The sequence below is a fragment of the Pezoporus occidentalis genome, unplaced genomic scaffold, assembly GCF_034315485.1.
Source record: "Pezoporus occidentalis ecotype Australia unplaced genomic scaffold, CSIRO_AGI_Poc_V1 ctg158, whole genome shotgun sequence".
Classification (NCBI taxonomy): Eukaryota; Metazoa; Chordata; class Aves; order Psittaciformes; family Psittacidae; genus Pezoporus; species Pezoporus occidentalis.
Genome location: NW_026913404.1, coordinates 2,200,087 through 2,214,366, shown reverse-complemented (window position 1 = coordinate 2,214,366; position 14,280 = coordinate 2,200,087). Strand labels below are relative to the sequence as shown.

The window sequence follows — 14,280 nt, the reverse complement described above, 5'->3', positions numbered from 1 at the left end:
GACCCAAATGGGAATTCTGCTGCTCCTGGAAGTCTCAAAGGCAGAGCAAGAACATTCGACAGCCTATGCAAAAACTGCAGTCTGGAAGGTATTTTGCTTAGTAGTTAAAGCTGAAAATGAAAGCTGGAATTGTGGCATGCAAGCCCCTGGCAAAGGCCAGGACTTCCCAGCCTAAGCATCCAAGATCCAGACAGTCAGTCAGGAATTTCAGGAAATTCTTCTGAAGTCAATGCTTTACAGCAGGTCTGAACACAGGAGGATGTGCCTGACACAACGCCACACACTCCCCTGGCTCCAGGCTGGCCTAGCACAGCCCTGCTTACCGGCACAGAGGTAGAAGATGCGGTGCTGCTAACGACAGCTGGCTTGAGGGAGGAGGTCAGCAACTTGGCCACCCCTTGAGTGCCCCCACTAGAATCTCCATTTGAACCTCCCGGAGGTGCCACCAGAGTCAGCTTCTGTGAAACAGGTGTCTTCTTCACCGAGGAGCTTGAGGACGGGCGGCTGGATGCCTGGCCCGAGGAGGGTGTCTGCACGCTGTGCAGCAAGCTCCCAGAGGAGCAGCCCTGGTTTGCAGAAGCTCCAGATGAGGAGCTGCTAGAAGAAGCTCCATGCTTGGAGAGAGAACCAGAAACGAAAGGTGATTTGTAAGATTGTCCTGACGAGCTAGAGCCACTTGAATGCTTTCCTGTGTAGCTGAGAGGTGATGATGATGAACCTGGGCTCTTGTGGGAGTTGCTTGAGTTTTGGGTGCTGCCTGGTGATGCAGAGGAATGGAAGCTCTGAGCTTTGGTTGATGACTTGACCTGTTGGAGGAGAGAGCGCTGGGGCAGTGGGGAGGAGGACTTGGGATTCTGCAGTTTGACAAATGGAGCTGGGGAGGTGAATGTTTTCTGTACCTGGCTGCCTGAGTGAAAGACCTTCACCTGAGAAGCCGGCACTGGCGCAGAAGTCTGAGGGCCGTGGCCTGGCCGGACCAGACTGTGGTGTTTCTGTTTAGCCTGGTGTGCATCAGGAAGGATTTTGCTGGGGGAGGCTTGGCAGGAGAGCTCTTTGTAATTAGAGTTCTCTGTCTTTTTGTCTTGAGAAGACTGGCCCAATGCCAGGGCCTGCTCAGCCAGGAAGTTTAGAGGAGACTGAAGGGAACCAGAGGATGATGTAGGGGAAGGGTTGGACTTTGAAAACGTCCTCTTCTCCTCTGAGGATGGGATCTTTTCTGGTGGAGCTTTTAGAGCCCCAGGAAGAGTAAAGTCAGGACTCCCTCCTGCTCTGCTGTTCAGCACAGCCAGTTCCTTAGAGACTGCTTCGAGCGAGGAAGTGGGATTATGAATTAAGTCCTCATCCAAGGAGTCATCCATGAAGGTAGCGGGAGTGCCAGTGCTGCTGGCTGCCTGGGCTGTCCCAAGGGACAAAAGTTCTCTGGTTTGGGCACTGATGCCCAAAGCTCCCCCCTGGGGCTCTGAAGACAGAGCTAAGGTGTTGCTTGAGTGCATCAAAGGAACAGAAAGTGACATCTTTTTATCTGGTTTGCAGGAAGATTCCTGGAACAAAAGTCACAAGAGAAGGCAGAGTCAGGATAGAGGCAGGGTTTCCTGCTGGAAAGTGAAGGGATCCTGGTTTGGGGATAAAAGGCAGGATAAGCATGTTCCGTGGTCACTCGCCTCACTCCCAGCTGCTGCTGCCATCAATTTTAGCTGCTCTTCTAGTTGTTTTTTCAAGGCCAATATTGACTAGAATTATTTCACAGTACAAACTCCTTTTATACAATGTATAAATACAAAGCTCAAATACAGGATTTAAGATAGCAGTCACTTGACTCTTGGTATATGTCAACCAAGAGAACCAGAAAACAAAGAACTCACCTTCACTTTCACTTTAGTAGAAGCTATAACTTTCTTCTTCGACCTGTTTTGCGGGAGACAAAAGAAACACAGTTTCACTGAATGCCCAGAGGGAAGCGTCCTAGGAGGGATTACATATCAGCCCTGTTAGTTAAGATCCACTGAGGCTTTTGCAAAGAACCAAGGGAACAGAGGCTGCATCTCAGGTTGCTAGGATTCAAAACCACATCACATTTGGTTGCTGCTCTAGGAAGCCCCAACTCCCACACAGGGGAATGAATCAGGGAGCGGAGCAGAGTCTTGAAACAGCAGCAGAGCAGTGCAAACATTCAAGAGACACATCCTGCACCAGTTCCACGGCTCAGAGCTACTGCAGGAACCCACTGCTGGCCTAACTACAGCAATACCCATAGAGAAAGTGATACAGAGACTGGTTTGAAGCAAAGTTACACATTTCTTTAAGGTTCCTGGAAGAAGTCAAGGATGAAAAAGCATCTGCCAAATTCACACAAAATAGAATGTTTGGTCTGGTCAGATGCAACCTCTCGTACAAAGCATCCCTGAACTGCTGTAATGGTATGGCTGAGGGAAAGATTTCCTACTAACTGTTTCCTACTGTTCCTCACACTTCCCCTCGCTTACCCAGTGCCGCAAAAAGGACCGCCTGTCCAACAGACATCAGCCTCAGTCTGTATCATCTATTATAGCAAGATCCATGAGACACTTTGGCATTAAAGCACTTGCCCAGCCGGATTCTGAGGGCACTGTTGGTTTGCCACCCAGAAGCCTGTTGCACCCATCTTCACTACTTTGAGCTCATTGCACCCCTTGTTCAACCAGGCAACAAGAAAGAGGGAATCCAGAATCAGAGCGACTGAACAAGCAGCAATAATCACACTGCTTGTACCACACTCCACTTTACCTTCATATGCCTCCCAGGGACTAGCACAGACTCCAGTCTGCTGAACAAGGCCAGGAGGCAACCTGGCTTCAACATTCTTCTCTATGAACTTACTCTAAGGCTAAAGCACTTCAGGAAGGCTGTTGTTGGGAGATGTCACACACAAACAACTACCCTTCCTAGACCTCCCCAAATGAAGCAGCGCCAAACTATCTGATGGGAGCCAAGCAAGCTCTGGTGCTCCTGTGTGATCCACCCAAGCCCCAGGGAATGGAGTTCACCAGTTATCACTCCAAAGGAATGCTACATGATACTCACAGGACTGATGTGAGGTGTCCATGTACACGCCTGCTCTCCTTAAACAGTGTCCTAAGAAGGGAAGAGAGCAGTGAGAAGTGATATCCAGCAAGACCCAGTAGAGCAGCTGGGATCACTGGAGACAGAGCTGCACAGTACAGCAGGGGACTTGGTGAAATTAAAAGTCACAGAGAGCAAACAGGTATTCATCCCTTTTCAAGGAAGATCCTCCTGAACTCCCGCACACAGCTCCCTCTCTGGAGCTACGCTTGTAGGCGCTGGAAGGGCCATTAAGGCAGTTGTTGGTCAATAACTAAGAAAGAAGTTCTGCCAGCTTGAAAAGCTGACAGCCAAATGGAAAAGCAGCACATTCAAGCTGGGCATTATTATTGCCATGCATCCCCAAGAGCTGGCAGATCATACAAGAGCTCTTCACCAACTTCAAGGGAGAAAGGTTACCTTCCCCTGCCTCAAATAACATGGATGAGAAGTATTCACATGCTGCATCTCTGCTGCCTTCACATCCCCAGCAAACAGCCAAGGTGACTTCTTCAATAAGCAGCACCATCTCCAACAACTGACTAACCATCATCAAGAGAGCTTCAGCCAAACCCCTTTATTCCTGAGGCCAAGTAAACCAGGATCTCAAACACGAAATTTCACCTAAACCAGGTGCCACTCAACTGTAAGGGTAAGATGCTTATAAATAAACCTTCAGTACTGGCCTGCAGAATACACTTCCCATCTGCTGCTAATAGCTTGACAAAGCCTTTTGCCATCCTTTATCTTTCAAAAAGCAAGCTTATTTTAGCCTTTTATTCTGTCAATCACCTTTTTGTGCTAGCTGAAAAAGCATGGCAGAGCCTCTCTGAACCCCTATGCAAAGTTGCTACTCTGCCCATCTTCAGCTACTCTGCCCATCTTCAGGTTCCTCTTAAAGATGAGCTTCTACAATGTGATGACAGTGACTCAAGCTGACATGTCCATAAAACTGTTCACGGTTCTTCTAGTGTTGTCAATCCCTCCTCTACCCTTCCACGTGGCTGTCAGTCTACCCTGTCTTTAAACCACAAATCACAGAATATCTCAAGCTGGAAGAGGCCCCTAAAGATCATCAAGTCCAACTCCATCAAGCCCCAGCAAGAAAAAAATATTGTCCTTGGGCCACTGGAAAACCACCAGGGAAACTGGTTTTATTCAGTCATTCTACAGTTAACTTCACTGGAAGGCCTTTCTACACCAACTCTGAGGTGAGCAGTTCTATGCCTAAATACTTCATTTACAAACTAAAGGTGAAAGACTTTAATTTTCTTTTATTCAAAGAAAAGAGCCTTTCAAATTTGGCAAGCTCAGATGCTCAAGCCAGTAACATCTTAATTAACTAAGTAGGAATCTCCACCCACCACCTCCTAGTGCTATCATTCAGCTCCCATACACTACAACACCACACTACAACCATGCACAGTATGTACTTCATGTGCACCTGCAATAAATGGCCATGGACTTTTCCAAACACATCTGTAACATGCTACTCACTGGTCTTAAGAACTGGTACCTACTTCTTCCTTTAGCCCCCATGAAACCCAAAAAGCAAATTCAGCAAAGAGAAGACAACAAGGCTGCCCAGCTCTTTAAAGGCAAAAAGATGGAGGTTCCAGCACTAAGACTGTACAGTTGTTCCTTCTTTAAAACTATGGAGCAAACCAAAGCAGGCCAGGCACTGATGACAGTCCCAGAATGACCCTCTGCAACTGCCAGCTCAATGGCATGGATACTGGAGGGTATGAAAGAGCAGGAAACAGCAGTGAAGACACCAGATAGGGTAAAGAAAACCACACTAAAATCCTACTTACTCTACTGACTCTCTGATGTGTCCAGTCCAACTCCATAAGCCCATAAAACTTTCTGCTTTGCTTTCTTTTGGGAATACCCTAAGGAAGACTTCCCAAAGAGTCTGAAAAATGTATCCTTTGTGAGAAAGATTACAAAGTGACCCTTTGTAATACAGAGTCAAGAAACCAGAGGCCAGTCAGCCTCATCTCAGCGCCAGTCCTGCCTTGTAACTTGTCACCACCAGTGGCATCCATCAGAGGTCAATACAGGGGCCAAGATAACTCAACACAGTCATTTACAACCTGGACTACAACACGGCTGCACTCTCAGTAAGTTTGGGGGTGATGTGAAAACAGAGAGAGAGAAGAATATGTTGCAGGGCTGGGTTGCTGTTCACAGGGACACTGACAGGCTGGAGAAAGGGGCAACACAGACCTTGTGAAGTTCAACAAAGGCAAAGTCCTGTAGGTGGGATGGAAATAACCCCAGGCAGCAACATGGGCTGGAGACCAACTGGCTCTGTAACAGCCCTGCACAAAAGGACCTAGGGGTGCAGAGAAGGACCCAAGGGTCCTGGTGGGCAAGTCGAACATGAACTACTGCTGCAAGGGTGTACTGCTGAAAGCAAACTGTATACTTGCAGGTATTAGACAAGAGCACGGCTCGCAGTTCAAACACTTATTCCCCTCTGCTTAGCACTTGTGAGGTCACATCTGGATGCAACATCCAGTTTCAGGGTCCCCACAATACAAGAGACACACTGACAAACTGGAAACAGCCACTGTGGTGGCTGAGGAACAGGGACACATGACAGACAAGGAGAGGTTGAGGGAACTGGTTTGCTTAGCCTGGAAAATATGAAGACCAAGGAGGGATCTAAAGGCAGTCTTCCACTACCTAAAGAGTGTGGAGCACAGGGAGCCATGAAGAAGATGGAGCCAGACCTTTCTCAAGAGTGTCAAAAGCAAAAAGAGGGAATATTCAGTTCAGTGTGGCAAGGGGAATTCTGAGTGTAAGCAAGAAAAGATTTCATGAAGAGTGATTTAGTACTGGAACAGGGGCCACTCTTGGAGATCTCCAGAACTCCACAGGACAAGGCCCTGAGCACTCTGATCTAACTTTGAAGCTAGCCATTCTCTGAGCAGGGGTAGGACCTTCTAAGGTCCCTCAGGACAAGGAATCCCTAGGGTACAACTTGATTCTTGCTCACCTGGCCTGCATCCAGCCTTTTGGCCAAAGGGGCTTCACCTCTCCATCTAGGAAGGTCTTCACATAATCCTCTAGAGACTGAGCCTTATTCTTGTCAAGGTCATAACCATCCAACTTAATCTTCACCAAGTGGCAAAGCAGCTCCCTGAAGAACAGGAAGATTTCAAATACAGTTATGTGGATTAAGTGCCCTGAGTTGGAGGTCACTCTGCTTATCCAGGGCTGGATAACCACACCTAGGTACACCTGGCTCTGCACGACACCCTGCTTCGGTAAAACAGACCCTATGCTGCCTCCACAAGAAAGAGGAAGGGAAAAGCACATTCCCTGCTTCATGTGTGCACACATCCATGTGCCAGGGCAGAAAAGACATGTTACCCTTTCTCACTTTAATCTCCTGAACCAGCAGAGGTACTAAACCAGTGACACCTGTAATTGTGGCACTAACAACCACAGAACTGAACCTTTCTGCTGACCTCTGTACTGAGAGGCAGTCAGAAGGCAGGAAGCAAAGCTTGCTTTGTTCTAAGTGAATCAGCCATCTACAGACCAGCACCCCAACTTGTTACAGAAGCAGACAAAAAGGACAGTGAGATTGAGTCTCATTATCTTTTGTCACTCTTCCCTTCTTCCAGCACCCTCTTGTCAGAGTCTTGGGCTCCAGTGGTAGCAATCCCCAGGAGCTGTAACTGCTTTCAGAACCGGAATCTGCTCTTGGTGAGAATCCAGTCTCTAGGATTTCAGCAATTCAGCTGAGTTCCTTCTTTTCCCAAAGATCTGTCACTCTCTCTTTTGGCCTCTGCACAGAGGGTTCTTTGCACTTCTCTCAGAGTTGGCTTGTGCCTAAAATCAGCAATTTATATAAGGGTGAGAGTTAATCAGTGGCTTCCATAAAGAGCACAGTCTGCCACAAATCTCCAAGCTGACTTACTACAGATGATCGGCACTGCTCTGAAAACAAGACACAAGTACCAAAATACTCCACTTCCAACTGCACAGAGTAAGACATGTCACAGGTTCACTTAGTATCTAAATTATGCAAACCTGATTTCATCATTCCATTGAAACCTCTTTCGTGGTCCTGCAGCACGCTTTCCTCCCTTTTCTTCATCCTCTTCATCATCAGAACAAACTCGGTCTCGCTGCTCTTTGTCCTTTTCTTCTTCCAGCATTCTAAAATGGAGACAATGTGGAAGTCATTGTCCTGGAGGCTCAAGGAGAGGGTTAAGTATCTCTGAATGACACTGTTCAGGTCTCAGTAGTCAATGGTAACACACACATGGAAAGAGGGCTCAAATGTCTTGCTTTGGTTGCAAGCTGAGCCAAGTGCTCACGGTTAAGAAATCTCCCAATATTGTGAAATAGAGACCATGGGACTAGCCCAGCCTTCCTGTTCTCAGACCGCTATGATCCTAAAGGCACACCCTCCAGAAGTGAAACACCAGCCAGATCCTGGTCCCATCAGTGCTGCTGCAGTTGGCACTACCATGGGTAGCACAAAGACCACACACGGCTTGATGAGGCCAGCTAATGCCCATCAGCAATTTTTGACTACAGACTAAAAACAGGTTTCAAACTTCATGAGAGCAGCCTCCTGGTGACAGGGAGCCTGCTGAGCAGAGCTGCAGATGTACAACATGCAAACAAGGGGCTTACTTGGCAAACTTGGCCTGAGTATGGGCTTGGCATTCCTCCTGGTACTTTGCCATCTGTTCTGGCATGGCCCTTCCAATGGCTTCCTTTAGCTTCTGCAGAGGTTCCTTCAACCGACCACCCTAGAACAATCACCAAACAGACTGATGTTCCACATAGAATCATAGAATAGTTACAGTTGGAAAGCACCTTAAGATCATCTAGCTCCAACCCCCCTGCCATGGGCAGAGACACTGCCCACTAAACCATGTCACCCAAGGCTCTGTCCAGCCTGGATCACATGACATCTTCCAGCCAGGACAGCCAAACATGGCAGGTCAAGACCTGCCCAGTCCCAGATCCACATCACCACATGCATGGCCTGAACTGTGAGGGCCGGAGGGCACGACCCCACCACAGAAGACAGACAACACCTGTGCTCCAGAGATCAGGAGTAACCTGCACACGAGATGGGGCTGTGCTGCCAAAGCCACTCACCTGCTCATAGAGGTAAAGCTTACGGGCACGCTTGACCAGAGTGTCCTTGCTGCAGGGGAAGAAAGCAGCCAGGTGGGCATAAACCCCTGACCGGATCTGGCTGTTCAGCTCCCGGGTCTGCAGCTCGATGCTGAGGAACAAGACAAAAACAACGTTGAACAGAGACCTGGCAGCGGTTCTCTGCACAACATAAATGCAGCCCCAATGCAACCTAAAGAGCTGGAGGCAGGGAGAGAGGAATAAAGTACAAGCAGCATGCACGATGGCTCTTCAGGGTTTCAAACAACAGACGTAAAGCCTTGTCCCAAGCTGTGGCTTTTAATCTGGTTTCAGAAGATCTTGAAAAGGAACAAAAAGATGTCAACACCCTCATTTATTCTGCAGCTCTTCCTGGCAACTCAAGTGCAGGAGCAACAGGCAATGAGAAATGACAGTACACACTGCTGATGTCAGAATCTACAGCAGTCTAACTCAGGAGAATACAGATTCAAACTTTATCTCTTGGGCTTGAACTTACTTCCCAGTGAGAAGGGCAGAGGTGCCAGTGTGCACTAAATCGATCTACACGGTTATATGTCTTAGAGAGCAGCCCTTTAAGCCACCTCTCAGTGTCACTAAGTGTAAAAATCTGGAACTGATTCTACAGCAAAGTCATACAAATATAAATCTCTTCTGAATGTGCATAAAGTTTTCAGTTTGACAACTGATGACTATTTGTGCAGTCAGCACTGGAATGCTGAAAGGTAGCAACCACCACTTGAAACATGAGAGAAACAGACTCCCGAACTTCCCTTTGTCAATTCAAGTGCTTGATAAACCTTAATGAAATTAAAGCCTCTGTGTAAGTGTTATTACTCTGTGATGATCACAAAGCTGTGTGCATTCAGCAGCTTTCATTGGGCACCTGAAGAAGAATGAAACCATTTTCAACCACTGCATGAAGCAACAATGACATTCTGTAACTGGGGGACTCAATACCACAGAGCAGTGATGGAGCTCCTCCAATCTGCACAGAAAGCGAGTTGAACAGAGCAGCTGTAGCCTAGTTATAAGAACATATATTATATATGTATATATATTAGCTTATATGTAAATATATTCCATATATTTTCAACAGCAAACAACATGCCTGGTATTTCTGACAGGGAGAGATTTACTGTTTTTCTATCAAGCTATAATCACAGGTCAAATGACCAAATTTAAGTACATGGATATCAAGCGTCATCTTGAGACCAGGAGGCCTGGATCTAGCCCCTCCAACATTCTCCTACCTCAGACATACATCATGCTTCATCTGAAAGTCACTTCCAGGAGACTTTTAGGTTACTCTAGGCATGTTCTGTGTCGAGGAACCCCACAACTCCTGCTAAACCTGCTCCTGAATTTCCCAAAAATGCTCTGCCCAATATCCTCCTTTTCTATTCTTCTCCCCCAGCAGCACTTACTCCAATATGATGTTGTTGATGTCCTGAGTGAAGAATCTCTGTCTGCCTTCTCCCTCAGCAGCTCTGGCAGCCTGGACATTAGGATATAACACAAGACACCATCAGTTCCCATATACAGACACACGCAAGCAAGCAGCAAGGGCATCACCCGCAGAGATAAAAATAATATCCCACTCTGCTCAGTGCTTGTCTGGCCACACCTGGAATACTGTGCTCAGCCTTGGCCCCCACTATATACAAAAAAGATGTGGACAGGCTGGAGAGGATCCAGAGAAGGGTCACAAAGATGATCCAAGGTCTGGGAAGCATGTGTGGAAAGGCTGAGAGTGCTGGACTTGTTCACCACTGAGTCAAGAAAGCTCAGGGGAGACCTTATCACCATGTGCCAGTATTTAAGTCCAACCCTGCCATCTGAACTGGTAAAACCACATCCTGTCCAAAGACCCTTGCACTTTGGATTCTGCTGCCCAGATGCACTCAAGTTACTACACTGGAGTAAAGATTTCTCCATTGAATGGGGCAAAGGAGATGGCTTGGGCGCAACTAGCTTTTTTGGCATGCTTCCCACAGGGAGAAGGGGCAGTTTGAGGGCATGGTTATAACTCCACATTAGAGCTGTTAGATTGATTAATGTGAGCATAGAGCTTCTCCCTGAACAGGAAAGATCATCTTAGTCATGTTGAATGAGGGTCAGGGATAGTTATCCCCAGGCTTTCTAGCTCAATCTGGACACTAAGCCAAGAAACCAACAGAAAGAATAGCAGCCCTAGGGGATGCGTTATTCCCAATCAATACCATGGAAACTAAAAAGAAAATAATGAATAAATCCTGTTCAGGAAGCTTCCTGAGCTATGACTGCAGCACACACAGTGCTGCCCAAACATCACACCCATGGAAAACATGTCCAGGGGGGAATAATTCCAAGAGCTGAACAAGATAGTAGAAAACTGCCAAGAGTTTTCAGACTCTTCTGAGTGGGGCTGTAAACAAAACTGGGATTGACCACAAGGCACCACATCAAGTTAGTGATTCCTTGCATAGGAAAGGAGACCAGGAGAGAAGGACAGGGCCTGATTCTGAAATCCCCTATTTAAGACTCCAAGGTTTGGCTAGGAAGTAATTGATTTATGCCCAGAAGGGGCACATTCATCTCCGTCAGCAGCCAGTCACACACAGCTATATCAAAGGAGAAGGCTCAATGCTAAAGAGAATCCTCAAACAAGGAGAGGGTTAAAGTCAAACCAATTCAAGTAGAAGAGGGAATGCCTGGAGGCTCCATTTAACTCAGGAGATGCTCCCACCTGCTGGGATGAAGGGACCTTTTCCTCAGACAGAGGACTGGTACCTCTTCTTTCCCACATGCAACAGATCTTATGTCCCAGATTCCTAACTGCCCCAGAGGCTTCAGTTTGTTAAATCTTTATTTCTCCACCATAGTTTCTTTCCTTAACATACACAGTTCACCAACAGGCACAGAGCAGGAAAATCTGTGGGTAGTGTGCCTATTTTGCAGCAACATAACAATCAATTTGATATCATGAGAGCCTCCATAACATTCTCATTTAACTCAGCTATAGCTCAGGAACAGCTGTTTCAGGGGTTTCTGTTAACAGCCTGAACAGCAAACAGAAACCCATGAACAGACCATTATTTTTATCAGCTGTGGCAATACTTACTTCGATTCCTCCTCTTCCATAGCTCACCACTATATACACTTCACATTTCTCAGCAGAACACAGATCTCTAACAGAAGCTTGTCTTTAGTAACAGAAGTTACTAGGAGCTGCTCAGCTAGCAGGTGTTCTAAATCCATGTGCCTTGGGAGGCAGAACACAAACCACTGCACAGGCCTGAGAGCACCGTTTACAACTTACAAATCAATGCAAATCAATGTTCCAAAACATCACTAGTAGCAGGAACAAAACATCTCAGCATTTGTCAGGCTGATGGGAACAGCCCTCACAGCAGAGAAGCCCCACAGCAGCTCTGAAAGCACACTTCTTTGACGGGCCAGGAGAAGGATCCCTGACCAGTACCAGGTACTTCCCAGCTCCTCCAGAACTGCACTTCCCAAAACATCACAACATTATGGAGAAGATGGGAGAGTCCACAGGAGTTCAGCTGCAGGAGAAGCTACGTGGCAACCTTCTAGAAATGAATATATTCCACTCCCTAAACAACACCCCAACACTGATATGTTAAAGATGGGTAAAGAACCCAAACTGCCAGTGACACAGCTCTGGAACTTGTGTTTCAGGAAGGCATCTGCCTGCATATGACACGGAAAATGCTTCTAACAAACCCTCAAGCCCCATCTACAGGGCTTCTCGTGCCTTCTCACACTGCAGAACAGGTAATGCTTTCCAGCTGCACCCACTCATTTCACACACAGAACACCCCACACCACTTCATACACTACATCCTGACTGTCAACAGCACGTTAAAACCATTACACTGGAATTAGTCCTTCAGCCTCAGTTTGCATTTTAAGTTGATTTATTTTCAATTTACTTTGGAAATTACCTGTGGCATCAGGTCCATACTTCGACAGGAGAGGTAAAGAAGCCTTGCTGCCAGGTGGGATATTGAGTGTTACATGCAGTAGGTAACAATGCCAAGGAATCTGTCACTCCCTGACATTGGTGTTCAAGAAGCAACTTGGCCATAAGAGAAACCCAGGTGACACAAAGGTGTGATCCCACACAGCACTGCAGAACAATCCCACTGGAGAATGCTTCCCCATTCCACTATGGGAGCAGCTACCCAAACCCAGCAGGACTGTCCCCTCTCTGGTAACCCCACAATCCCAGTGCCCTGCAGCGACCTGCCTTACCTGAGCCAGTTCTTTGATGCGTTTCTCCAAAGGGGCTGGGAGGCCATCTGGGAGAGAGGGTGGTTGCTTGAAATCCTGCTCCAAACCCATCCCTGCAGGATTGCTCCCATCCTCCACGTCAGGACAGGGGCTCCCTTCTGGGGACTCACTGAGGAGCCGCTCCAGGTCGAGGTCAGTTAAGGAGTCCATAGCAGTCGCTGCCTGAAGCAGGTCATTGTCACTGGCATGGCCAAAGAGTGAGAGCAAAGGGTCGGCCGTCGCCTCTGCCTCCCTTGGGGCTGGGGGTTCTGCTGGTGAAGGAGTCACCACTTTCTGCTCTTCATCTTTTTTCTTCTGAGCATCCTTCTCCTTCTGAAACCTCTTCAGCATCTCCTTGACACTAAGAGCTCCAGAGTATTTCTTTTTCTTCTTCTCCTTACTAGCATTTAATGCCGTAAAGCTGTAAACAGAGTAGGGAGGAGGAAAGGGAACTAAATACAAGATGAAGGAGCAGAGAGGAAGAAACCTTCATCCCAGCTCACTTCAGCCATAGGCACCAATCCCCCGGGAAGGCTCAGCCCCTTGACCAGTGTGAAATAATTACTGAGCATGATTTAGAAATTAAACTTATATTTGAAAATGTAGCATTGTTCACACATAACGGAAAGGTATAAATTTAAGCGCACCTTCAGGGTAAGGTGCGTCTGCACCTGGTATGCAAGGAACTCGCTCCACAGCGGTTCCTGTGGCAACATTGCACTAGGATGGGGCCAAATGCAGATTCTGCGGCCAAGCTCTGTCATAACACAAGCAGAGATGGGAACTAGGTGCTACAAAAAACTGATAAGGATGGGTGAGATGCATACGTGCTACCCTGAGCCAGCAGTCTGTCATCTTTTGACAAAATGTTGTCCTTTGTACGAACTTTGCTTCATTTTAATACAAAAACACACCTCCATCTCCAAAGCTACCTGCCTCCAAGGTGAGATCACCCCTCCTCAAGCATGCCCTTTGAATTCTTTTTGGTATATACCTTTATCAGTGAAGCGAGAGAATTTTACACCAATAATAATAAAGGTATGTATGACTAGAGTTGCTCATGATCCACCTTGAAGGGGAAAAACAGTATAAAAATGGCCCAAGGAAGGGGGAATATCAGGGAAGACATCCTTGTGGACAAGTCAAGGAAGATTCCATCAGCAGATTATCCTTGACTCCTGGGACTGGTCGACAGGCTGGACCTTCCTTTGCCCCCACATAGGGATGCCTTTGGGTAAGACTTGCACTGTACCAAGTGATTCCCAGGAAAATTAGGAATCTCTATATAGAGTCACTTTCTACTTCTACATTTTGAAGCCAGGCTGTTTGATTCATAACTTTGTCGCGCGTTTGTACAATTCACAATCCTATCATTTGCACGTGCTTTCTGCAGACGGTGTATTTATCACCGGCAATCCATAAGAACCTGTATCTGTTGCTTCAACAAACTGCACTGTTGAAGTAGCTAATCGTAATAGTTTTCTCACTGAACAGGACCAAATCCTTTTAAGTGTGGCCATGTTAGTTCCTGAGCACAATGAGGCTGAAGGTGCAGGGCGCTATTAGTGCATCCAGAATCGCGACAGTGCAATATATCCAACACAACTGGACTGAAAGTGGTAAACTGGGCATCACCCAGAATCTAAGCCTCACCGCACCTAGCCGCTCCAATATCTGAGGACTAGCTGGAAAGCCAGGGGGGTTTATTTTCTGCCAAAAGAATTATCTATTCTCAACAACCAGTTGTTAGTCTCTTAATGCAACAACCAGTTA

General features: G+C 47.0%; 1 protein-coding gene across 7 annotated transcripts in view; it reads right to left on the bottom strand.

Annotated features, from left to right (window-relative positions):
* The window catches only part of UBN1 (ubinuclein 1), a 36,067-nt gene that overhangs the window by 6,652 nt on the left and 15,135 nt on the right, over positions 1–14,280 (bottom strand). For 4 of the 7 annotated variants that reach the window (XM_062611937.1, XM_062611935.1, XM_062611939.1 and 1 more), the window contains 9 exons: positions 12,490–12,928; positions 9,657–9,727; positions 8,212–8,341; positions 7,738–7,856; positions 7,126–7,254; positions 6,083–6,226; positions 3,061–3,111; positions 1,863–1,905; positions 324–1,541 (listed from right to left, as the gene is read on the bottom strand). In XM_062611937.1, coding sequence (XP_062467921.1) covers positions 324–1,541; positions 1,863–1,905; positions 3,061–3,111; positions 6,083–6,226; positions 7,126–7,254; positions 7,738–7,856; positions 8,212–8,341; positions 9,657–9,727; positions 12,490–12,928 — 2,344 coding nt within the window. The remainder of the gene's footprint in view (positions 1–323; positions 1,542–1,862; positions 1,906–3,060; positions 3,112–6,082; positions 6,227–7,125; positions 7,255–7,737; positions 7,857–8,211; positions 8,342–9,656; positions 9,728–12,489; positions 12,929–14,280) is intronic. The other 3 variants (XM_062611938.1, XM_062611940.1, XM_062611941.1) reach the window with 3 other exon arrangements.